Source organism: Oncorhynchus nerka, linkage group LG23 (genome assembly GCF_034236695.1).
Source record: "Oncorhynchus nerka isolate Pitt River linkage group LG23, Oner_Uvic_2.0, whole genome shotgun sequence".
NCBI classification, from domain to species: Eukaryota; Metazoa; Chordata; class Actinopteri; order Salmoniformes; family Salmonidae; genus Oncorhynchus; species Oncorhynchus nerka.
The window spans coordinates 27808361-27835261 of record NC_088418.1 but is presented as its reverse complement, the minus strand read 5'-3'; the positions used below and the strand labels follow the sequence as shown (position 1 = coordinate 27835261).

General features: G+C 45.7%; 1 protein-coding gene across 2 annotated transcripts in view; it reads left to right on the top strand.

Moving 5' to 3' along the window:
* Positions 1–26901, top strand: part of LOC115106639 (SH3 and cysteine-rich domain-containing protein 2-like) — a 46625-nt gene that overhangs the window by 4656 nt on the left and 15068 nt on the right. Inside the window, exons 1-3 of one of the 2 annotated variants that reach the window (XM_029629561.2) lie at positions 14773–14993; positions 23441–23804; positions 24261–24355. In XM_029629561.2, the coding sequence (XP_029485421.1) occupies positions 23480–23804; positions 24261–24355 (420 nt within the window). In that variant the 5' untranslated portion in view covers positions 14773–14993; positions 23441–23479. Of the gene's footprint in view, positions 1–14772; positions 14994–23440; positions 23805–24260; positions 24356–26901 lie in introns of those variants that run through there. The other variant, XM_029629560.2, reaches the window with a different exon arrangement.

Genomic DNA, 26901 nt, shown 5'->3' with positions numbered 1-26901 from the left:
TGCACACTGGCAGCTCCTTGCAGACTGGCAGCTCCTTGCAGACTGGCAGCTCCGGCTGCTCCATGCAGACTGACAGCTCTGGCTGTTCCATGCAGACTGACAGCTCTGGCTGCTCCATGCAGGCTGGAGACTCCGGCAACGCTGTAGAGGCGGAAGGCTCTGGCAGCGCTGAACAGGCGGGAGACTCCGACAGCGCAGGAGAGGAGGAAGGCTCTGGCAGCGCTGGAGAGGCGAGGTGCACTGTAGGCCTGATGCGTGGTGCTGGCGCTGGTGGTACTGGACCGAGAACACGCACAGGAAGCCTGGTGCGGGGAGCTGCTACCGGAGGGCTGGGGTGTGGAGGTGATACTGGATAGACCGGACCGTGCAGGCGCACTGGAGCTCTTGAGCACCGAGCCTGCCCAACCTTACCTGGTTGAATACTCTCGGTCGCCCTGTCAGTGCGGCGAGGTGGAATAGCCCGCACTGGGCTATGCAGGCGAACCGGAGACACCGAGTGCAAGGCTGGTGCCATGTAAGCCGGCCCAAGGAGACGCACTGGGGACCAGATGCGTAGAGCCGGCTTCATGGCATTTGGCTCGACGCTCAATCTAGCCCGGCCGATACGCAGAGCTGGAATATACCGCACCGGGCTATGCACCCGCACTGGGGACACCGTGCGCACCACTGCATAACACGGTGCCTGCCCGGTCTCTCTAGCCTCCCGGTAAGCACAGGGAGTTTGCGCAGGTCTCCTACCTGGTATAGCCCTACTCCCTGTGAGCCACCCCCCAATAAATGTTTGGGGCTGACTCTCAGGCTTCCATCCGCGTCGCCGTGCTGCCTCCTCATACCAGCGCCTCTCCGCTTTCGCCGCCTCCAGTTCTTCCTTGGGTCGGCGATATTCTCCAGGCTGAGCCCAGGGTCCTTCACCGTCCAGTTCGTCCTCCCATGTCCAGTCCTTCTCTCGCTGCACCTTGGGGCGGCTACACTCCCCTGGTTTAGCCCAGGGTCCTCTCCCGTCGAGGATTTCCTCCCAAGTCCAGAGATTCTTGTCGCGCTGCTCCTGCTGCTGCTGTTGCCTGTTACCACGCTGCTTGGTCCGGGTGTGGTGGGTGATTCTGTAATGGCTTTCTTCTATCTCCTCCTCGGACGAGGAGGTGTAGCAAGGATCGGACCAAAATGCAGCGTGGCTATTGCAATCCATGTTTATTTAATAATAAAGAAACACGAACTTTACAAAAACAATAAACGTAATGTGAAAACCGAAACAGCCTAAACTGGTGCAAACTAACACTAAGGACAATCACCCACAAACACACAGTGAAACCCAGGCTACCTAAATATGGTTCCCAATCAGAGACAATGACTAACACCTGCCTCTGATTGAGAACCATATCAGGCCAGACATAGAAATAGACAAACAAAACATCCAACATAGAATGCCCACCCAGCTCACGTCCTGACCAACACTAAAACAAGGAAAACACACACGAACGATGGTCAGAACGTGACAGTTGTCTTACAACCTGGAATTAAAATATATTTTTGGGGGGTTGTATAATTTGATTTACACACATGCCTACCACTTTGAAGAAACAAAATATTTTTTCTTGTGAAACAAACAAGAAATAAGACCAAAAAAAACTTACAACTTGAGCGTGCATAACTATTCAACTATTCAAAATCAATACTTTGTAGAGTCACCTTTTGCAGCAATTACAGCTGCAAGTCTCTTGGGGTAGGTCTCTATAAGCTTGGCACATCGAGTCACTGGGATTTTTGCCCATTCTTCAAGTTTTGGATGAGTTCCGCTGGTGTACAGCAATCTTTAAGTCATACCACACATTCTCAATTGGATTGAGGTCTGGGCTTTGACTAGGACATTCCAAGACATTTAAATGTTTCCCCTTAAACCACTTGAGTGTTGCTATAGCAGTATGCTTAGGGTCATTGTCCTGCTAGAAGGTGAACCTCCGTCCCAGTCTCAAATCTCTGGAAGACTGAAACAGGTTTCCCTCAAGAATTTCCCTGTATTTAGCGCCATCCATCATTCCCTCAATTCTGACCAGTTTCCCAGTCCCTGCCAATGAAAAATGATGGTGTTCTTGGGGTGATGAGATGTGTTGGGTTTGCACCAGACATAGCGTTTTCCTTGATGGCCTAAAAGCGAAATGTTTGTCTCATCTGACCAGAGTACATTCTTCCATATGTTTGGGAAGTCTCCCACATGCCTTTTGCCGAACACCAAACATGTTTGCTTATTTTTTTCTTTAAGCAATGGATTTTTTTCTGGACGCTCTTCCGTAAAGCCCAGCTCTGTGGAGTGTACGGCTTAAAGTGTGTGTTCGTGCGTGCGTACGCGCGCGTGCTTAAAGTGGTCCTATGGACAGATACTATCATCTCCACTGTGGAGCTTTTACAGCTCCTTCAGGGTTATCTTTGTTCTCTTTGTTGCCTCTCTGATTAATGCCCTCCTTGCCTGGTCCATGAGTTTTGGTGGGCGGCCCTCTCTGTGATTTGATTCAACTTGACACAACTGTGGGAAGCATTGGAGTCAACATGGGCCAGAATTCCTGTCGAACACTTTCAGCACCTTGTAGAGTCCATGCCCTGACGAATTTAGGCTGTTCTGAGGGCAAAAGGGTGTGCAACTCAATATTAGGAAGGTGTTCCTAATGTTTTATACACTCAGTGTATGTGTGTATGTTGTGTTAGAATGTGTGTATGCGTGCATGCTTGTGAGAGTGTGTGTGCGCATGCATGCGTGTGTGTTTGTGCGCGCATGTGCGTGCGTGTGTGTGCGTGTGTGTTTGTGCGTGCGTACGCGCGCGTGCTTAAAGTGGTCCTATGGACAGATACTATCATCTCCACTGTGGAGCTTTACAGCTCCTTCAGGGTTATCTTTGTTCTCTTTGTTGCCTTTCTGATTAATGCCCTCCTTGCCTGGTCCATGAGTTTTGGTGGGCGGCCCTCTCTTGGCAGGTTTGTTGTGGTGCCATATTCCTTGCCTTTTTTAATAATAAAATAAAATGTATTTATATAGCCCTTCGTACATCAGCTGATATCTCAAAGTGCTGTACAGAAACCCAGCCTAAAACCCCAAACAGCAAGCAATGCAGGTGTAGAAGTAATAATGGATGTAATGGTGCTCCGTGGGATGTTCAAAGTTTCTGAAATATTTTTTTATAACACAACCCTGATCTGTACTTCTCCACAACTTTGTCCCTGACCTGTTTGGAGAGCTCTTTGGTCTTCATGGTGCTGCTTGCTTGGTGTTGCCTCTTGCTTAGTGGTGTTGCAGACCTTTCAGAACAGGTGTATATATACTGAGATCATGTGGCAGATCATGTGACACATAGATTGCACACAGATGGACTTTATTTAACTAATTATGTGACTTCTGAAGGTAATTGGTTGCACCAGATCTTCTTTAGGGGCTTCATAGCAAAGGGGGTGAATACATACAGTGGGGAGAACAAGTATTTGATACACTGCCGATTTTGCAGGTTTTCCTACTTACAAAACATGTAGAGGTCTGTAATTGTTATCATAGGTACACTTCCACTGTGAGAGACGGAATCTAAAACAAAAATCCAGAAAATCATATTGTATGATTTTTAAGTAATTAATTAGCATTTTATTGCATGACATAAGTATTTGATACATCAGAAAAGCAGAACTTAACATTTGGGACAGAAACCTTTGTTTGCATTTACAGAGATCATACGTTTCCTGTAGTTCTTGACCAGGTTTGCACACACTGCAGCAGGGATTTTGGCCCAATCCTCCATACAGACCTTCTCCAGGTCCTTCAGGTTTCGGGGCTGTCGCTGGGCAATACGGACTTTCAGCTCCCTCCAAAGATGTTCTATTGGGTTCAGGTCTGGAGACTGACTAGGCCACTCCAGGACCTTGAGATGCTTCTTACGGAGCCACTCCTTAGTTGCCTTGGCTGTGTGTTTCGGGTCGTTGTCATGCTGGAAGACCCAGCCACGACCCATCTTCAATGCTCTTACTGAGGGAAGGAGGTTGTTGGCCAAGATCTTGCGATACATGGCCCCATCCATCCTCCCCTCAATACGGTGTAGTCATCCTGTCCCCTTTGCAGAAAAGCATCCCCAAAGAATGATGTTTCCACCTCCATGCTTCACGGTTGGGATGGTGTTCTTGTGGTTGTACTCATCCTTCTTCTTCCTCCAAACATTTTAGACCAAAAAGCTCTATTTTTGTCTCATCAGACCACATGACCTTTTCCCATTCCTCCTCTGGATCATCCAGATGGTCATTGGCAAACTTCAGATGGGCCAGACATGCGCTGGCTTGAGCAGGGGGACCTTGCGTGCGCTGCAAGATTTCAATCGACAGGGCAGTAGTGGAGCGGGTCGAGAGTTTCAAGTTCCTTGGTGTCCACATCACCAACAAACTATCATTGTCCAAACACACCAAGACAGTCGTGAAAAGGGCACGACAACCCCTTTTCTCCCCAGGAAACTGAAAAGATTTGGCATGGGTCCCCAGATCCTCAAAAAGATCTCCAGCTGCACTATCAAGAGCATCCTGGCCGGTTGCATCACCGCCTGGTATGGCAACTGCTCGGCATCCGACCGCAATGGGCGCAACAGAGGGTAGTGCGTATGGCCCAGTACATAACTGGGGCCAAGCTTCCTGCCATCCAGGACGTATATATACTAGGCGATGTCAGAGGAAGGCCCAAAAAATTGTCTAGGTCCAAAAAGCTCATTAACAGCTTCTACCCCCAATTAATCAAATGGCCACCCAGACTATTTGCATTGACACCTTCCCCTTTGTTTTACACTGCTGCTACTCACTGTTAATTATCTTTGCATAGTTACTTTACCCCTACCTACATGTCCAAATTACCTCGACTAACCTGTGCCCCCGCACATTGACTCGGTACTGGTACCCCCTGTATATAGCCTCATTATTGTTATTTTACTGTGTTACTTAGTAAATGTTTTCTTAACTCTGTTTTCTTAAAACGGCATTGTTGGTTAAGGGTTTGTAAACATTTCACCGTAAGGTCTACCTGTTGTATTCGACGCATTTGACAAATAAAATGTGATTTGATTTAACTTGACACAACTGTGGGAAGCATTGGAGTCAACATGGGCCAGAATCCCTGTCGAACACTTTCAGCACCTTGTAGAGTCCATGCCCTGACGAATTTAGGCTGTTCTGAGGGCAAAAGGGTGTGCAACTCAATATTAGGAAGGTGTTCCTAATGTTTTATACACCCAGTGTATGTGTGTATGTTGTGTTAGAATGTGTGTATGCGTGCATGCTTGTGAGAGTGTGTGTGCGCATGCATGCGTGTGTGTTTGTGCGCGCGTGTGTGTGCGTGTGTGTGCGTGTGTGTGCGTGTGTGTTCGTGCGTGCGTACGCACGCGCGCGTGTGTGTGTGATGGAATGTGCACTGACAGGGACAGTGCTCCAGAGACAGTCTGGGTGTAGTTCCCTGAGAGTTTGTTTTTATCCCAGTGGTGGAACTTTGTGCCTGGCCACACGTGAGCTCCAGCTCCCATTACTCTCCAGAACTCTAGACAGGCACACCACGTACTAGAGGTTGTATGAATGGAGGTGGTTCGCTGAATCACACTTGTGTGATGAGTAACATTGTTTTATACTTGAATACTTACCTAGGCTTTAGCTTAAGCGTCTAACACAGGCATGCAGGAAACCCGGGTTTGAACCCAACTGGTCACACGCAACATTAGGTTGTCAATGATCTATATGCAAACTGAGACTGCCCTCAAAAAGTATTTGTTTAACAAAATGTTAGTGTTAAAGATGTTTTTTGGACATCCCCTTTCCCATGGGCCCCAATTATTTCAACCAAAAGTATCTCTGTGCTCAATGTACCTTTTTTGATTGATCATGGAAACGCTCACACACCAGTCACCTAGCATACACACACAGACAAGTGTTAAAGGGGATGAGCTACGGTACATTTCGACCAGGGAGGGCGGACTCAGTCCTCGACCGTCACCTGAGAATTTATGACTCAATCAGGTAACAGATGTTTTCTTTGTCTGGCCACCAGCTGGGTCATAACTCAGTGGGTCGCTGGCTCAACAAGACATGGGGGAAACAAAGGGTGTCCCATGTTTCACTTCCCCCCAAGCCAAAGCCCCGGCTGGCAGCCACAGGCCCATTTCCAACCGGTTAGAGGAGTCTCAGTGTATAACGGCCAGGAGGACATGTGGCATATCATCCCTCTTTCTCGTATTGTCTCTCTCTCTCTCTCTATCCCCCTCTCTCTCCTCTCTCCACTCTCGCTGTCCCTCTCCACTCCAATTTCAAATGGCTCTGGGAGAATTTGTCATTGTCTTAAATGGGACCGCTGGCCTCAGCGCTCTGCTAAGTGACCTTCTCCTCCTTTGGGGTGCAGTGACAGCTATGTTCTCTGAAACAAATGATTTTGGCTCTTTTTACCCCCTCTACCTCCCTGCTGGGGGAGGTTTATAAGGGGGAGGTAAGACTAATGTGTGAGGTTGATAGTCTCCCGAGTGGCGCAGCAGTCTAAGGCACTGCATCTCAGTGCCAGAGGCTCCACTACAGACCCTGGTTTGATCCCGGGCTGTATCACAACCGGCCGTGATCGGGAGTCCCATAGGGCGGTGCACAATTGGCCCCAATATTATCCGAGTTTGGCCGGGGTAGGCTGTCATTGTAAAATAAGAATTTGTTCTTAACTGACTTGCCTGGTTAAATAAATCAAATTAAAATAACAATTCCACTCAAGGGGTTTGAGTTCTAATCAAAGGGGTATGGAGCAGTGATTCCCCTATCATTGTGAAGCTGGGGTGGGCCACCTTTGCCTACAGCTCTGAAATAGAACTACGTTTCCCTCTCTGCCTCAATCACTTTTGCATTGATTGGTTTCATTTGCCCCAAAAATTGTTAAAGAGCCCCTAGATGTTGATTATGGGGGTCTTTGTGCCCCTTCTTGGAAATGAATCAATAGGGGGAACACTGGATATAAAGAGGTAGTGTTGAATTAAAACTCTGATAGTGCAGAAGAGTACAGAGCCTCGTCACATGGCCCATCAGTTCTTCAATTAACACACAATGTACCGGGCACAGATGTCTATTCCACGTTGGTTCAACGTAATTTCATTGAACTGACATTGAAACTACGTTGATTCAACCCGTGTCTGCATAGTGGGAATGCACATTTATGAGGGGGAAACACTCTCTATCAGTGGAGGGGAGCACTGCTCATAATAATGGCTGGAACGGCGCAAATGGAATGGCATCAACACATAGAAACCATGTGTTTGATACCATTCTACCTATTCCGCTCCAGCCATTACCACGAGCTCATCCTCCCCAATTAAGGTGCCAGCAACCTCCTGTGCTCTCTATATCTATCCTGCACGCACTCTTCATCCGTCTCTCCCTTCTCTGCCTCTTTAATGTTGCACCCCTCTCTTTGCATCGTTATCTTGTTTCCCTCTCTCCCTCTGTTCGCTTTCGTATGAACATTTTGTTTTCTCTTCGATTCATTCTTGTCTCCTTCACTATACACTTCTCCACATTTGATGTTCCCTCTCCTTTGAATGCCCCCCCCCCCCCCCACCCTCCTCTCTGTTTCCGCCCCCCTCTGTCTCTATGGACATTGATTGGGTGGTGATGGCTGGCTGAGCACTTGGCAGGTTAGAGGTGTGATTACGGGCAGGGTAGCGTGCCAGGGACAGTGCCCGTGCCAAGACGGGGGGGATAGAGTGATGGAGAAAATAGCAAGGAAGCAAGAGGGACAAAAATAGAAAGATAGGACAGAGAGAGGAGAGTGAAGACTAGAGAGAGATGGAAGTGATGGGACACAAGCAAGAGTGAAAGAAGAGAGCAAGGAAGCGAAAGAGACATGTCATCTGTGTTTTGGCTTCTTGACTGTGCCTCCACAAACCACAGTGTAAAGGTTACATCATTCACAGCACATTATACTACTATGGAGGAAGCAATAATAGAAAATGTGTGTGTGTGTGTGTGTGTGTGTGTGTGTGGTGTGTGTGTGTGTGTGTGTGTGTGTGTGTGTGTGTGTGTGTGTGTGTGTGTGTGTGTGTGTGTAAGCATGACTGTATATATATGTGTGCTAACTTTGGTTTGGGCAAGTGTTTGTGAGAGTGCGTGCGTCCGTGTTTGTTTACATACACACACAGCTTGCCAAACTGAGTGACCTGCTGACCTTTAAATAAAAATGTCTGTACAGAGAACAGATGGAGAGAGAGAGAAAGCAAGGTTAGAGAGAGAAAGGAAAAGAGAAAGCGAGACGGAGAGAGAGAGAAAGCATAGGTGGAGAGGGAGAGATGTAGAGAGAGAGAGAGAGAGAGAGAGGGAGAGAGAGAGAGAGAGAGAGATGGAAAAGCAACAAGAGAATACAGAAGGATGAAGGAGGAGGCAACGCTAACCATTAGCTAGACCAACCCAGGGCCACGAACTGATCATTTATTACACTGAATGATGATCCTTCTAATACCCTTGATTGAGCTCCACAAAGTGCTGACCCAGAAAAGTCACAGTTGGAGAACAAGAGAACAAGAGTGTGCTGACAGTGATGACCTTTTACTGTTGCAATTATATTCTTGATATATTAATCTATATGTAATTTAGGATTACACACGCACACACTCACACCCCTGATGATATTTGGAATATTTAAGAAATCAAGGCCTTCCCGAGATATGGGATAGTAATTGCAAAGAGTTTGCCCTGGATCAAGGTAAAAGTGGCAGGTTGTCCATACAAAATATTTCTTAACCCAACCATCAGTCTCACAAAGCCTCAGTGTGACTGCCGTAAATTGCCTCTGTGTTGTGTTTTGATTGGCTTACATATAACCATAAGATCAGGGTTGGTGTTGATCTTTTTTTCTCTGATGATGACAGGACAAACTTCTATAAACAAATGCTGTAAAGCCCTTATACGTCAACTCCTCTCTTCCACTCCTCTCTTCCACACCAAGGCAGTCGTGAAGAGGGCACGACAAAACCTATTCCCCTTCAGAAAATATTTGGCATCCTCAGATCCTCAAAAGGTTCTACAGCTGCACCATCGAGAGCATCCTGATGGGTTGCATCACTGCCTGGTACGGCAACTGCTTGGCCTCCGACCGTAAGGCACTACAGAGGGTAGTGTGTACGGCCCAGTACATCACTGTGGCCAAGCTTCCTGCCATCCAGGACCTCTATACCAGGCGGTGTCAGAGGAAGGCCTCCAGCCACCCTAGTCATAGACTGTTCTCTCTGCTACCGCACGGCAAGCGGTAGCGGAGCGCCAAGTCTAGGTCCAAGAGGCTTCTAAACAGCCTCTACCCCCAGGGCTCCCGAGTGGCGCAGCGGTCTAAGGCACTGCATCTCAGTGCAAGATGCGACCGGTATGCCGTCATTGTAAATAACAATTTGTTCTTAAGTTACTTGCCTAGTTAAATAAAGGTAAAAAAAAAAAAAAAACAGCCATAAGACTCCTGAACATCTAATCAAATGGCCACCCAGACAATATGCACTGCCCCCCTTTTACGCTGCTGAACCTCTATGTTATTATTTATACATAGTCACTTTAATAACTCTACCTACATGTACATATTACCTCGACTAACCGGTGCCCCCGCACATTGACTCTGTACTGGTACCCCCCTGTATATAGTCTCGCTATTGTTATTTTACTGCTGTTCTTTAGTTATTTGTTACTTTTTATTTTTTAAAGTTATTTTTCTTAAAACTGCATTGTTGGTTAAGGGCTTGTAAAGTAAGCATTTCACTGCTGTATTCAGCGCATGTGACAAATAAAATGTGATTTGATTTATAACAATAATCTCATTTCACATAATGGTACAATATAAGGTCAATGCAATGTACAGTTTGAAATAGATATGTACAGTATAGCCTGTGAGGCTAGCCAACCTTCTCAATGACAGTGCATTAGCGACAGCTAACAGTCAGTAAGGAATCGATACAGCTACATATCTAAACCTATCTTTTTGATGAGATCTCGCATCGTATGAGTTTGACTATCGCAATATTATTTTTGCACTAGTTGGTTGTACCTGGTTGTACCTGCACCAAAACGCCAGTATTTTTCCTTCATAGATTTTTCCCTAAACTTCTTTTTAGACAGGGAGCGAATGTTGTTTTCAGCACTTTTATATCCCTGACTGATCAAAGCTAGTTTTCTCGTGGTTCTCTCTTGTCCCGCTGCAGCAGACATATGGTGAGCAATATGTTTGGAACATCGAATCGCAAATAACATCACAGTATCAAATAGCAATACATATATAGAATAGTGAGAGTCACGAGAATCACAGTACATATCGTATCGGCACCTAATATCGTATCGTGAGGTCCCTGGCAAATCCCAGCCCCAATGAATAGCCATGCTAGCCCAATGACGACATGTACAGACATCTACCACCTCATGCTAATTGCTAAAGCTGCTTAGGCAGGATTTGGAGATGCTACATATAGCTAGCTCCTCTTCACACATACATACACTCAGACCAAAGCACGCAAGCACGTGGAGTGTTGGCTAGTTAGGCTAAAATAGGCTAAATAAGGCTAAAAATACCTACCGCCCCCAGAAAAGCCAGATAGTTTACGCACAAAGCTAAAAGTGAGGCCTGAGAGAACCCGATTAAACTGACAGTGGGTGGCCATTGATTTCTTTCACTTCTATCACAATGATATCGCAATGATATCCTCCCCCTTAGCTCTTGTATAAAACATGCATGATACATAATTTGACAATTATCTCCCCTAAAATACGGATATGGCTCCAGTGTTACTAAACAACACTTTCTTTGCCATGTTTTTTGTTTCCTGGTTCACTGTAAATACTGACAAGCGTCCTAACTTAAATATTTTACATTTGCTGACAGGACTATCTATGGCTTAGTTCTCTGTACTTTTAGGATGAAATGTTTAGTCAACTCAGTGTAATAAGTTGAGTGTACTTAAAGGGGCAATCTGCAGCTTGCACAATAAGGCTGGAGTTACACAAAGCAACATTTTAGTTGCAAGTTTTTATTGATTCAACCTTTATTTAACTTGGCAAATCAGTTAAGAACAAATTCTTATTTTCAATGACGGCCTAGGAACAGTGGGTTAACTACCTGTTCAGGGGCAGAACAACAGATTTGTACCTTGTCAGCTCGGGGATTTGAACTTGTAACCTTCCGGTTACGAGTCTAAAGCCCTAACCACTAGACTACCCTGCCACCCCAAGTGACATCATCTCGAGCAACTTTCTGGTACATAAAGCAACTCAAACGCGATTAGAATTGCATGCAACAGACAATTAAATTGAAGCAGCTTCTGTCATATTGTTTGAGAATTCTATACCCCATGTCATCTGCTGCATTACATAATGGTTTCACAAATTTTCCAACCGTTTGGTTATTGTAACAGCATGGATATAAACACAATGCAGCCTGTACAATTTAGCTAGCTAGCCAAAATGACATTGCAAACACCAACACAGCTAGCTAGCAATGAGCTATCCAAGATAGCAACTAATTAAGCTAGTTGATGGTGAATAATTTAAGTTGAAACTGGTCAGTGAGAGGTTTAGGTTCACTTTGAACATTACATTTATTGACTGCCAAACCATGTACATAAACCTTTACTAGCCATTCTATTAACAATTCTATCAATCATTGTGGTTCCCGCAGCACTGACAGCTGTGTTGGTCAGAGTTCTGAACCTTGGAATGGATCATGTGACAACAGCATTTGTTTTGATTGGCAGTTGCTTTGTATTTGTATTTATTAAGGATCCCCAGCAGCTACTCTTCCTGGGGTCCAGCAACTTAAGGCAGTTTATACAGTTTTAAAAACATTACAATACATTCACTGATTTCACAACATGCTTTGTGACCTCAGGCCCCTACTCCACCACTACCACATATCTACAGTACAAAATCCATGTGTACGTGTGTGTATAGTGCGTATGTTATCGTCTGTGTATGCATGTGTCTGTGCCTATGTTTGTGTTGCTTCACAGTCTCTGCTGTTCCATAAGGTGTATTTTTATGTTTTTTAAAGCAAATTTTACTGCTTGCATCAGTTACTTGATGTGGAATAGAGTTCCATGTAGTCATGGCTCTATGTAGTACTGTGCGCCTCCCATAGTCTGTTCTGGACTTGGGGACTGTGAAGAGACCTCTTGTGGCATGTCTTGTGGGGTATGCATGGGTGTCCGAGCTGTGCTCCAGCAGCTCAAATAGACAGCTCGGTCCACTCAACGTGTCAATATCGCTCATAAATACAAGTAGTGATTAAGTCGATCTCTCCTCCACTTTGAGCCAGGAGAGATTGACATGCATATGATTAATATTATCTCTCTGTGTACATCCAAGGGCCAGCTTGCAACTAATTGCACAAAGTTTACATTTTTGCAACTGCATGCAACCAAGTTGCAGATAAGTAGCTTATTAGTTGCTGGGGCTGTTTCAGGAATCAATCAAGAAGCAACTCAGTTGCAAGAAACCAAGCTGTTTTGGTAAAAAGCTGAGAGATGAGGCTAGAGAAATGTACCCACTCTCAAATTCATGGAAAGAGCTATGGATACAAGGGGTGCATTCAGTTCGATTGAATGTTTGCTACGCTGCAGAACGGTTTGTACTCAACTACGTTTCCCCAAAATGTTCTTGTGCGCTCTGGAACAGACTTTCGAGGTATGTTTGATCCGTTTGGTGGTGTGGCGGGGTGTGGCTTGAAGCAATGAGCGAAGCATTTTAAGGGCAGTGGCCATGCTGACAGCGTTCCACAACCCAACCCCTCCCCGTTTTTCAGCTGGTCGTTCAGTACAGCACCGTTTCTGTTGAATTGAACGTTCCAGTACGTTTTTTCGTACTGAACGCAGCCCTTGACTGACCATCCATGTTATCAAAATTATAGTTTAACCATGTTTTGAGGCCATACAATGTTTGTTTACAATTGTTTTCTTTACAAACAAAGGAGCAAAAAAAAACATTTTGGGAGCAAAAAGGAGCAAAAAAAACATATTTTGGGGTACAACAGTTGAACTAAGTAGTGTGAGAAACAGGAAGTCGACAAGAAATCTAATATGTACTGTAGGACTAACAGCAGTGTTTTTTGTGCTCGATACCTTACCGTTTTTCCGAGGCATGCCGTGTGAACGCCTCCGTAACCCTAATCATTAATTTATCTATGCATCTCACAACACTCTATTTTTAGCTCGCCGCCAAACAACCCTCTGTAGACTGCTCATCTTCAAACAGCCGAAGAAGAACAAGGCCACAATGTCTTCTCTGCCTCTGTCTTTACCATCTGTCTATCTGTCTATCCGTCTGTCAGAGGGAGGAAAAAAGGCTCTGTGCATTGTTTGGGATTTCAAAAGAAAGGGTCTCTCTCTCTCTCTCTTTTTCCCTCCCCGTCTCACTCTCACACGGTCCTTCCTCTATTGCTCCCTCTTTCTCTCTTTTCCGCTAATTGAGTAGCCAGTTGTTCAGAGAGAGAGTGGTCTGTGTTTTTTGGAACTATGAATTGATGCAACAGCACATGAGGGAGAGACTGCAGCAATTGAAGAGGGCTGGCATCCCCCAAGGGTCTGCATTTGTTCCTTTCAAATTCAGGGAGACATGGTAAGAGACAAGGAGCAGAGGAGCACATTTGGGAAGTCGCCATTTACCCTCCTCGCATGTAAATAGGCTACTCACAAACACCCACACACACAGTCAAATACACACACACACACATACACACACACAAACAGTCTCACACTTACACAGACCTAATCACACAGAAAAAGTTCACACATATACACGCACAGTCTCACACTATACACATGCAGTCACTCCCCCGTGTACACACACACACACACACACACACACACACACACACACACACACACACACACACACACACACACACACACCTACCACCACACGCACACCTTTCAGCCCCTGAAGTGTGAGTGGCGAATACAACAGTTATGAGTCAGATACTTCATGCAGTCACTTTGGTAGGACTAATGGTGTAAGGTGTGAAAAACACCCATGAGACCCAAACCTGTCACAGGGCCCTTCTGTTCACAGCTGGCACCCACTGCGGCAGTTCGGGACAATGAGAGAAGCCAAGGCACTTAACCTGGCCTTTGCATATTGATATGAGATCCATGTAGCCCGAACTTAAGAGGCCTGGAAATAAATTGAGATTGCTGAATAATGCAAACCTACTGTATAGTGATTAGCCCAGTGGGATGCACTCACAAGTGTGTCGACTGAGGTACTTAGGTGTGCTGTCAGTGGTGCATAATGGGAGTTATTCACATAGGCCTGCGGAAATATGCAGATTTGCTACTATAACGAGAGGATGAAGGGAAGGTTTAATTAACATGATTGTACATATGCAAACACATACATAAAACATGTGATGTCATACAATACTTAAAAAAACAGGTACAAATATATAAATGCTGGTTGGCATTTTTTTGTCATGAATCTTGTTTTGGAGGCAGCTCTGCAGAGTGGTCACCAGCTGGCACAGCCAAAAAGGAATAAAAACAGATTTTAAACCTAACCCTGACCTTAACAACACTGATAACCCTAATGCCTAACCCTAACCTTAAATTAATCTTTGTTTCCATTCATTTTTAAATAGCCTCTTGTGGCAGCCGGCAGGGAGAGGTGAGGGGAGTGGTAATTGAGGAGAGAGATCTTGCAGGTAGCTGGCTCCACCCCTAAATCTTATATGGACTTCCTGCCCCAACGAGGAAAGGCTATGGGTCTTTAAGCCAGTGCTTGGGGATAAAGAAGGAAGCAGCCTGCACGAAGGGGCAGAGGAGGTGAGAGACAAGAAAGGTATGAAGAGTGAGAGAAACGAGAGCTAAATCTGTGTGATTGCCCGTTGTGGCCCGGATTGTTGGATTACCCCCCTTGTGTAATGGACCGGATTGGCTGAGGACCCGAGTGGGGATTACCCCTGGAAAATGGAACCTACAAAGAGAGAGAGGCTTGTAGACTGTCGTGATTGATTGGTGAATTGCCCCTTCTTTCCCCCTGTACGAAAATCCCTAAAACCCGTTGCATTCCATTTGTGCTACTGGTGCCTGTTTTGTTATTGAACTTGGTGACGTGGAAACCCCGCACCCTTGATCTTGCTACACTCTTAAAGATCGTACAATTTAAAAAAAAATGTTTGCCTAAAATGACGTACCCAAATCTAACTGCCTGTAGCTCAGGACCTGAAGCAAGGATATGCATATTCTTGATACCATTTGAAAGGAAACCCTTTGAAGTTTGTGGGAATGTGAAATTAATGTAGGAGAATAACACATTAGATCTGGTAAAAGATAATACAAATCAAAACCCATGGGTATTTTTTTTCTCATCTTTGAAATTGCAAGAGGCCATGCTTTCAGGTAGTAGTCTATGTGTAATTTAGATTTTGACTACCAGATGGCAGCAGTGTGTGAAAGTTTCAGACTGATCCAGTGAAGAATGACCTTACTGCACAATATTTTGTATCAAATCTGCCAGGAGTTTGCCGCCCTTGGTCAATTGATACATTTTCAAGTACAAAACTATAGAGAACATACGAAAATGCTATGGTAATACAACATTTAAGTTTACACACTCCCAGGAATGTCATACATAATGGATCATTAGCTAATACACTAACTTTCTCATATCTAGATGGTCTGGGTGGGTGTGGAGTCAGAGACAGTAGTGAGGTCAAACTGTAGACCCCAGCTCCTACATTTGAACATAAATGTATTTTATCGAACAAAACTATGCAACATTTTATGTCTGGGACCCTCAGTGTAATATTGGAGCTGTGAGTCAGGAATCAGGTTCAACGTTTAATAAAACAACAACAACCAAAAACGAGACAATTCCATGTGGCTATACGCCAGTACACAAGAATAATACCAATTGTTGAGAAAACATAGGATAGTGACATATAAATCGGAGGAAATTAAGGTAATGAATTCCAGGTGTGAATCATAATGATTAACAGGTGCGCGTAATGATGAGTGCCAGGTGTGCGTAATGATGAATCCCAGGACCGGTGGTTATTATTCTGGCGACGTTGTACGCCGGAGGGGAGGAGCAGGAGAAGATGTGACCCCTCTCTGACGCACGGCTCCAGCCGAAGGACGACACCCCGAGGACACGGAGCGGGTCAGAGCGGGTCGGAGCGGGTTGGTCCGGGCGGCGAAGGTGGAAGTCACAGATGATGTTGGGGTCCAGAATGTCCACCGGAACAAGTCCACCAGATACTGAAGCTGACCCCCATGACGTCGGGAGTCCAGTAGAGATCTGACTGCGTACGCTGGACCCCCTCAATGTCCAGGGCGTGGAGGTGTGTCGTGGGGGACAGTATCAGCTAGGGGACCAGGAACCACTGGCCTGAGAAGGGAGACATGAAAAGAGGGTGATATGCGATAGTGACTGGGTAGTTGTAACCTGTACGTCACCTCGTTGACCCTCCGGAGAACCTTGAACGGCCCCACAAACCGGGGGCTCAGTTTGTTGCAGGGCAGGCGGAGTGGCAGTTTCCCGGTTGAGAGCCAGATGCGGTCGTCAGGATGGAACACAGGGGTCTCACTGTGGTGGCGGTCTGCCTGTTCCTTCTTACGATGGACAGTACACTGGAGTCTCACATGCACGTCACTCCACACCCCCTTCGCGTGCCGGAACCACTCATCTACCACAGGAGCCGTGGCTGCTGGTCCTGACAGGGACTCCTCAGGAACCTCCCCAGCTCCTGGTTCATCCTCTTCACCTGCCCATTGGACTGAGGCCGATACCCGGAAGTGAGGCTGACCGTGACCCTGAGCTTCTCCAAAAAGTCCCACGGTCAGAGACGATGTCCTCCGGAAGGCCATAATGCCCGGAAGACCTGCTGGAAGAGCACCTCAGAAGAGCAAGTAATCAACATGACTTGGAAAATCATCAGAGGAGGGAAGATCGGTTACAAAGTCAACGGATAGATGTGACCAAGGTTGCTGAGGCACGGGAAGCGGCAGGAGCTTCCCTGCTGGAGCATTCCGTGGGGACTTGGTTTGAGCACATACGGGACCCTGAGTTGGTGGCCCACCTGCACCAAGGTGGGCCACCAGTACTTCTCCGCGATGGAGTGGGAGTGCGAGTAATACCTGGACTTCCTGCGACGACAGCTGTGTGTGCCCAGGTCAGCAGCCGATCCCTTATCCCTGTGGGAATGTAGATGCGCTTGGGAAGACAATTCCAGGGTGTGGGCTCCCTCTCTAGAGCCTGGCAGATGTCCACATCTATGTCTCAAACCACTGGACCCACGACTCGGGAGGATGAGATTATGGGTGCCCCCTGCTCATTTCATCCACTGGAAGCTGCTATTGTCCAGAAGGTGAGCGCATGCTCAGCAGCCATCTGATTCCCCTGCTGTAGCTGAAGCAGACGCTCACCTCCCTCTCTGCCCTCCGCGGGATGATCGAAAATGCATTTAAACAGAGCCATGAACCCCGCATAGTAATCTAGCTCCTCCTCTCCTATCTCCAAGATGGCCAAAGCCCATTTCAATGCCCACCAGGTCAGCAGAGAAAGAACCGTGGCAACCTTAGACCTCTCGGTAGTGGGGGTCCCAACTGATGTGAAAAATAGAGAAATTTGAAGGAGGAAGCCACGGCAATTGGATCGTGTACCGTCGTATTTCTCAGGGAGGGGTAGACGGGCATAGCTGACCTGAGCGTGTTGCTGAATGGGCCGTTGCGCTGGCTCGCTGGGTAGACTGGCTCTAGAGTATCCTCAAATGCTTGGCTGCAACGTCTCTTGGGGGTGTTTGAGACGCTGCAGACTGCGGAGAACCTCTTTCATGGAAGTCCCCAGTTGAGCCAGCTGGACACGGTATTGACGTAGAAGACACCCTTGTTCATCGACCATCTGAGATTTCCGACTTTCCTGCTGCTTCCATAGCTTGAGTTGGTATTGGTAATAGCAGAGCTGTGAGTCGGGAAGCAGGTGAAGGTGCAACGTTTTAATAAAACAACAAAACCAGAAACGAGACAATTCCATGTGGCTATACGCCGGTACACAAGAATAATACCAACTGGTGGTTAGTATTCTGGCGACGTCGTACGCCGGAGGGGAGGAGCAGGAGAAGGTGTGACGAATCAGAGCAAGATTACTGAATGTAAGTACATTATTTACCTTCCGATGTGAATGTATCCAACCAGTTGCCGTGATAAAAGGGTTTTGTTGTGCACTCTCCTCAAACAATATCATGGTATTTTTTTCACTTTTTCACCGTAATAGCTACTGTTAACACCATTCTAGTCATATTAGCGCACAAATCTTGTTCTGGAGGCAGCTCTGCAGAGTGGTCAGCCACAAAGTAATAAAACCAGATTTTAAACCTAAACCTAACCCTAACCCTAACGACACTGATAACCCTAATGCCTAACTCTAAGCTTAAATTAATCTTTGTTTCCATACATTTTTCCATAATAGACCATTTTAACTTTGCAGCTGGCCTAAGGGGAAACTGCTCAGTTCTGCCTCCAGGACAAGACTCATGCCATTAAACGTCGGAAAGTATTCAGACCCCTTCACATTTTCCACATTTTGTTATGTTACAGCCTTTTTCTAAATTGGATTAAATAGTTTTTTCCCACTCATCAATCTACACACAATACCCCATAATGACAAAGCAAAAACAGGTTTTTAGAAGGAAAATAAAATTGGAACTGAAATATAACATTTACATAAGTATTCAGACCCTTTACTCAGTACTTTGTAAAAGCACCTTTGGCAGTGATTACAGCCTCGAGTCTTCTTGGGTATGACACTACAAGCTTGGCACACCTGTATTTGGGGTGTTTCTCTCTTCTCTGCAGATCCTCTGATGCTCTGTCAGGTGGGGAGCGTCGCTGCACAGCTATTTTCAGGTCTCTCCATAGATCTGGTTCAAGTCCGGGCTCTGGCTGGGCCACTCAAGGACATTCAGAGACTTGTCTCGAAGCCACTCCTGTGTTGTCTTGGCTGTGTGCTTAGGGTTGTTGTCCTGTTGGAAGGTGAACCTTCAACTCAGTCTGAGGTCCTGAGGGCTCTGGAGCAGGTTTTCCTCAAGGATCGTTCTGTACTTTGCTCATCTTTCCCTCAATCCTGACTAGTCTTCCAGTCCCTGCCGCTGCAAAACATCCCCAACATGCTTCACCGTGGGGATGGTGCCAGGTTTCCTCCAGACGCTTGACATTCAGACGAGAGTTCAATCTTGGTTTCATCAGTCTAGAGAATCTTGTTTCTCATGGTCTCCGAGCACTCCACAAGCGGGCTGAGGAATGGCTTCCGTCTGGCCACTCTACCATAAAGGCCGGATTGGTGGAGTGCTGCAGAGATGGTTGTCCTACTGGAAGGTTCTCCCATCTCCACAGAGGAATTCTGGAGCTCTGTCAGAGTGACCATCAGGTTCTTGGTTACCTCCATGACCAAGGTCCTTCTGCCCCGATTGCTCAGTTGGCCTGGCGGCTAGCTTTAGGAAGAGTCTTGGTGGTTCCAAACTTCTTACATTTTAGAATGATAGAGGCCACTGTGTTCTTGGGGACCTTCAATGCTGCAGAAATGTTTTTGTACCCTTCCCCAGATCTGTGCCTCGACACAATCCTGTCTCGGAGCTGCAAGAACAATTCCTTTCGACCACATGGCTTGGTTTTTGTTCTGACATGCACTGTCAACTGTGGGAGCTTATATAGACAGGTATGTGCCTTTCCAAATCATGTCCAATCAATTGAATTTACCACAGGTGGACTCCAATCAAGTTGTAGAAACAACTCCAGATTATTTTTATTTTTTTACCTAGGCAAGTCAGTTAAGAACAAATTCTTATTTTCAATGACGGCCTAGGAACAGTGGGTTAACTGCCTGTTCAGGGGCAGAACGACAGATTTGTACCTTGTCAGCTCGGGGGTTTGAACTAGTCCAACACTAACCACTTGGCTACCCTGCCGCCCCAAATGATCAATGGAAACAGGATGCACCTGATCTCCATTTCGAGTCTCATAGCAAAGAGTAGGTATACTTATGTAAATAAGGAATTTATTTTTATTTTTATAGATTTGCAAAAAAATCGAAAAACCTATTTTTGCATTGGCATTATCGGGTATTGTGTTTAGATTGAGAAAAATGTTATTTAATACATTTTAGAATAAGGCTGTAACGTAACAAAATGTGGATAAAGTCAAGGGGTCTGAATACTTTGCGAATGCACTGTAAATAGGCTGAAATTCCTGGTTCTTTGTGTAAAGTAGATGACAGAACAGAATTCTATGTCGCAAGTCAGGAAATTAATTTGATGCGCTACAGAATTTGATGAAACTTACAGGGTTTACTCTCCAGCTTTGAAATACATCGTTTTCAAGCTCATCAAACCATTTCGGTGACTAATCGTGCCCTGTGGATGCGGGCATTGTCATCCTATGTGGACATAGCCATCGTAGCCAAACTAATGGCCTTAACTATTTTCTTAATTAACTCAGGAACCTCAACTGTGTGGAAGCACCTGCTTCCAATATACTTTTTAATCCCACATTTACTCAAGTGTTTCTATTATGAAATGCATTAAATACAAAAATGAGGTCAAATGTGTAAACAGTGTGGTGGAACGAGAAAGAAAATCAACTAGACTATTTTGAATGAACCACCAGTCAACCCTATAAAAGCCCATTAAAAATGAGCCTGGATGCAGCTCGGGGTAGAAAAGCACGTGCAAGAGGTGCTCGCTAATGGGTCAACAGAGAGAGCGCTCTTTTCATCACTCAAGATAATTGGTGCCAGTGGAGCCATGGCTTAAGGGAGGAAAAGAGGAACCCACTCAACGTTATTGATGACCGTTTCTCCGAGAGAGCGCAGGCTCCAAGAAGCTTCCGCAGGTGCAGAGGGAAACGATGTGAAGGCTACAAACACTCAGTGATGCACACATAGGGAGACACGAATACATGCATGCGCACACACCAATTTATACAAGGCCTTGATAATGATATATACACACACACAGTTGTGTCATATATTTTTTTTTATCTTTAGGCTACTGCAGTGCAGGTGCAAACAGAAACAAAACCAGCTGTAACCTGCAGACAAAAGAAACCGAAGAACATTTAACAAACAGCTATACACCACAGACACGAGCTGTAAGGCGTAGACATAACACACAACTATACTATACGCCACGGGAAAATAAATCATAAAAAAACGGCCATACCAGTCAAATAGGCAGCGAATAGCGGTATGCCCGACAGTTTCACCTCAATGTGTTTTTGGTTTTACTATATACACTGCTCAAAAAAATAAAGGGAACACTAAAATAACACATCCTAGATCTGAATGAATGAAATATTCATATTAAATACTTTTTTCTTTACATACTTGAATGTGCTGACAACAAAAATCACACAAAAATTGTCAATGGAAATCAAACTTATCAACCCATGGAGGTCTGGATTTGGAGTCACACTCAAATTTAAAATGGAAAACCATACTACAGGCTGATCCAACTTTGATGTAATGTCCTTAAAACAAGTCCAAATGAGGCTCAGTAGTGTGTGTGGCCTCCACGTGCCTGTATGACCTCCCTACAACGCCATCCTGGATGAGCTGCACTACCTGAGCCACTTGTGTGGGTTGTAGACTCCCTCTCATGCTACCACTAGAGTGAAAGCACCGCCAGCATTCAAAAGTGACCAAATCATCAGCCAGGAAGCATAGGAACTGAGAAGTGGTCTGTGGTTACCACCTGCAGAACCACTCCTTTATTGGGGGTGTCTTGCTAATTGCCTATAATTTCCACCTGTTGTCTATTCCATTTGCACAACAGCATGTGAAATGTATTGTCAATCAGTGTTGCTTCCTAAGTGGACATTTTAATTTCACAGAAGTGTGATTGACTTGGAATTACATTGTGTTGTTTAAGTGTTCCCTTTATTTTTTTGAGCAGTGTATATAAAAAATATAAAAACCAGGAAAATTGGAGACATTTCGTCGGCACCCACAAGGAAAAGGTTATTTTAGGCTTAAGGGTTAGGTTTAGGGTTATGGTTACAATTAGGTTTATGGTTAGAATTAGAGTTGGGGGTTAGGTTTAAGATCAGGGTTATGGTTAGGACAGGGTTCTACAACCCTGCTCCTGGAGCTCTACCGTCCTGTAGGTTTTCGCTCCAACTCTAATCGAGCACACCCGCTTCTAATAATTAGCTGGTGGATAAACTGAATCAGGCTAGTTACAATTGAGTTTGGAGGGAAAACCTACAGGAAGGTAGCTCTCCAGGAACGGGGTGGGAGTACCATGGGTTAGAAGTTAGGGTCAGGGGTTTGTGGTTAAAGTTAGGATTAAGGTTAGGGTTAAATTAAGGGCTCAGGGTTAAATTTAGGATTAGGGGTTAGGGAATATAGGAGTTTGAATGGGAGTCAATAGTTTGGTTCGCACAATGGTAGTAAAACAAACGTGTGTGAGTGTGTGTGAGTGTGTGTGTGCCTGCACGTGTGCTCTCTCATTCCGTAGGCCATTCTATTGATGTAGGAATCTGTGGCTTATTATTATACCATAGGACCTCATTGCCTTCCACTCCCCATAATCTTATGTCATTAGCAGAATCGTAATATTGCGGCCAAGATGCCTGGGCAAGTCCACTGAAAGTGAGGCGGCCGGAGGAGTGAAATATCAACCCAGTGTTTGTTCCTTGTTGTGCATCAATACATCACAGTACGGAGGAGCAGACCGGTCAATATACTAATCAAATCTGAATTTTAAGGGGTATTGACTTGAGTTCCCTGGATCTGCTATAATTCTGATCCAAACAAGGCAAGTGTGGTGTTGTAGGACAAGGGCAGTCAGAGGGTACTGCAGGGTCTCTGTCTCGCTTCCCTCTGTCTCACTCCTGTCACCATATTCAAGTCAGAAGAGCTGTTGCTAGCTGCTGCTAAAATGATAATGTTTTTTTTTAAGAGTCCGTTAGCAAATTCTGTGGTCGTTTTGTTTTCATCGTCACTGAATGAAGGAATAAATAAATGAATGAATGGATGGAATGAATGTCTTTGATCCAGTGGGTTGAACACAGGTCATGACCAGGGATCTTGTGTAGATGTGAGTGGCTGCGGTCAAACCCAGGTCTCGTGCCACAAGACTACGTTAGCCTGCTGCGCTATAAACTCATATGCATTAGCTTGGGAAGTTAACACAATTCTTCAGGTCTGTGGCAAGGTTACTCATTACCCGAGAGGGGTTCACCGAACCACCTTCGTTATCATTACATGGAGACAATGAAGTTATAGTGCTTTGTCAAATTGTGTTCGAATTCTGGAGTTGCTAGGTGCATACATGGATCTCAAGTTACGATTCAGCCCTTAATGAGTGCACCCTGCTATTCTGAACGATCACTGTCTGTGATTTTGTCATTCCCCAGCCCTTGTCTATCCATGCTGACCTAATGTCTCCATTCCTCTCTTTCCACAGCTGCAGCGACTAAAGCGCTCCTTGTCCTTCAAGTCAGTGATGCGCAGCAAGAGCGTGGACAACTTCTTCCAGCGCCCCAGCAACGGGGAAGTCCGCCTGCCCTCTGGGATCATCCACGAGCCTCCGCTGACCTCCTCGCCACCACCCTTCGGGGAGACGCCCCTGACCTGCGAGCGCTCACCCTCCCTCTCCCCTTCGCTCAGCCCCAACCCCTCGCTTTCGTCCCGCTCGCCCTCCCTCAGTCCCTCCCTCTCCCTGACCTCCAAAGCCCAGCTCCAGGGCCGGCTAGTGAAGACCCACTGTTTCCAGGAGCACGTCTTCCGTCGGCCCACCTGCTGCCAGCAATGCAAACACGTGATCCAGGGTAGGTCGATTCAGGTCCAGTACTCCCTTAATGCAGTGACATGAAATGCAAATAATCTTCTGGTGGATCATGTCACATAAAAGCTATTCTCTTTGGCCAGACTACTGACTACTGAGAGACCGTATGCACATCCAACACAATCTAGCAATCCCATGTGATCAGTGCAATGTTTCCACGAAAATTTGAGCTCTTGTGGCCAAATGGCAAGTTAGGATTTTGATTGAGGATGAGTTCGAAGTAGATGTGGCTAATAATCACACTGTCCATACACACGTTGCCTATAACATCTCTCATCAAAAGGGTCTCACTTTGACATTTTATAACCTAGTCCTAGTTGATTGATTGATGAATGGATTGTAGTGTGTGAGCTGAGGCTACTGTCGTGTGTGGTATGTACAGTATAGAATAGTAAAGGAAAGTACAGTACTGTAGTAACCTGGCTTCCCATCTGTGCAGGGAACTCCAAGCAGGGTCTGCGCTGTAAAGCCTGTAAGCTGGGCGCCCACCTCTGGTGCTCCTCTGAGCTGTCCCAACAGCCCTGCACAGGAAAGGTGAGTCAACTGCCCTAGATTCAGATTTCCCCACAGCTGTCTTGTACTCAACCATTACAACCTAAGTAGTGGACTGTTCTAGAGTTGGATATCTACTGCTTTCCGATCCTCAACAATTACGGTCTAAATATTATTATTTTCTTGGGGGGGGGGGGGCTTGCGGGGGTCTGAATGTAGTCTCAAAGTCCCAATCGTGTTAGAAGAGGATGAACGTTTTTCCACTAGAGGAGCTAAAAAAAAAAGGAAAAGAGGGGATAGAAATAGAAAGATAATTGACAACCTGACAAAGAGAAACAGCTGAAGAAAAGAGAGAAGAAGAGGATGAGTGAGAGCCATAATAAAATGATCCGCAATGACTCTGAATTTCTATATGTGGAACAAAAGCCGAGGCGAGGGCTGAGGCAGATAGCGCTGTTCTGTCCCCCCCCCCCCCCCATCCATCCCCCAGGCCCCCCCCCCACTCACCCTCTTCTCGCATGGATCCGATTTCCTCAAGTCAGTCAGAAAAATCAACATCTCCCTGCACCAGGCGCTGGTACTAATTCAGTGTGAAATGCGGTGTGTTTGAGGTGCTCGCAGTTCCCGCGGGACGCAACATGGCCGCCAGCAGCAAAACTTGTTGTGTCCGCTGCATAGTCATAATGGAGGAGAGACGGCAGCAACATGCTACAGTAGCTTGTACATAAGTTTAGACTCGTGTTGCCCCCCAACCACCCCTGATCAGTATGTAATGAATGTTGGTGTCAATTTGTATGCAAATTAAATATGGCCCCTGTGGAGTGGGATTTTAATTTTAATTCATTTTTAAACTTTTAATTCATTTAATTTAGTGACGTTGTCGGCGTTCTTCTGTTGTAGAGTCATTATGAAAACCAATGTGAGAATTGGGAATATATGGTGAGACTGGTAATTCACCTAGCCTTCAGATAGGCTAGATGAAAATGTCCACCATATTGCTTACACCTATCCTCTCTGATCAACACAATGCCTAGGAGATAGGAGGTGGGGGCTAGGAGTTAGGAGTGATGGTGTCAATACAGGATTGGTGCACCAGTCTCGTTTGAGGTCAAAAGAGGGGCAATTGTGTGTTTGTCCAAAAGTGTCCAAAAATCTGAATCAGTTGGACATCTGGGTGCCACATTGAATCTAGCCAGTGGGAATATCATCAAAGGTGCATTAGTAATCTAGCCCAATCCCCAGCCCAGACCAATAATTATAATAAAGGCACGATTGGGGTGGGGAGAAGGGATGATTAGGTAAGTTTGGTTCGTAATTCCACCCCTCTCAGCTTCACCCCCAAATAATACAAAAATAAAGGTTGTCGGCCAAGATTAAAGAGCAAGAGTTTTGTAAACACAACTAGTTTAGTTATCTATTCTCTCTAGTTCTTTCTCATTCTCTCTCTCGCTCGTTCGCTTGTTTTCTCTCTCTCTTTCTTTCTCTCTCTCCCTCTCTTTCTCATCATCGTTTTACCCTATCAGGGGTGAAGCTGTAATTTGGACGGGGACGAGGAGGGCCCCAAGATAAGCAATAAGAGAAGCAATAAGCGTTAAATTGACTTTAGATCACTCCAGAGAAAGTAGAAAGTCACCCCTCCAATTCCCCACATGTCCTGCTGAGCACCTTGGGGCCATCTTGACAGCCAATAGGAACCTCTCGTCTCATTTATCAAAATCTCACAGTGGCGCATCCGTTATAACATATCCGTTATAATGAGACTAATCTAATCAAATGCAGAGAGGATACTCTGCTCATATAATAACTTAGGATTTATGTTTCCAAAAAGTTATATTTGGAAGAAGCGAGAATGATCGACCAGTTATCGCCACAAGACCGCGTCGGCACGCCAAACTAAACCAAGGCATTAGCTCTTGGAGCCAACGCGAGTCTCCCCGTCTTGGGTGAGGTTACTCGTGACGGTTCATGGTTCACCTTTTATGAGTATGGTTGACAATATTTTGTCGATGACACTGCCCGGTCCTATGTTATGCTTTCGGTTATCGGTTCTCATCACAAGACTGTGTTAGCCCACTGAACTGAAGCCAAGGCATTACCTCGGAAGCTAACACAAGTCTTTCGGGTCTTGGGTAAAGTGACTTATCACATTAGCGTGGTCCTGACACCTTATCTTCCCCTTTCTGTATAAGCTCTCATCCAGCCACTGATGACAGCTGTTGACATATGGATATATTTTACGCCATGATGCCCCCGCAAAGATGAAAGTAGAGCTATGCTGCACCTGGGGCGGGATCGTACAGGGAAAAACAACGACACAACACTGCTCCCTCTGTCAAACACAAAGCGTTCAATGATTCAGATCGACCTTTGAGTTCTATTCCGTTCCTATTTCTAAATCAGAATCCGTGATTCATTGCCTTACACGTCCGTGGACTATTTTAATCCCAACAGCTTGGGAATTACTGTGGCGAATGTTGGTTTTCTGTCAAACGACAATGCCGAGTCTTTGTTGTGCTTGTCTAGCTGACATTGGGTGTGAGATGTGAACGATGCTGTACAGATAGACATGATAAGAGAGTGCAGGTACA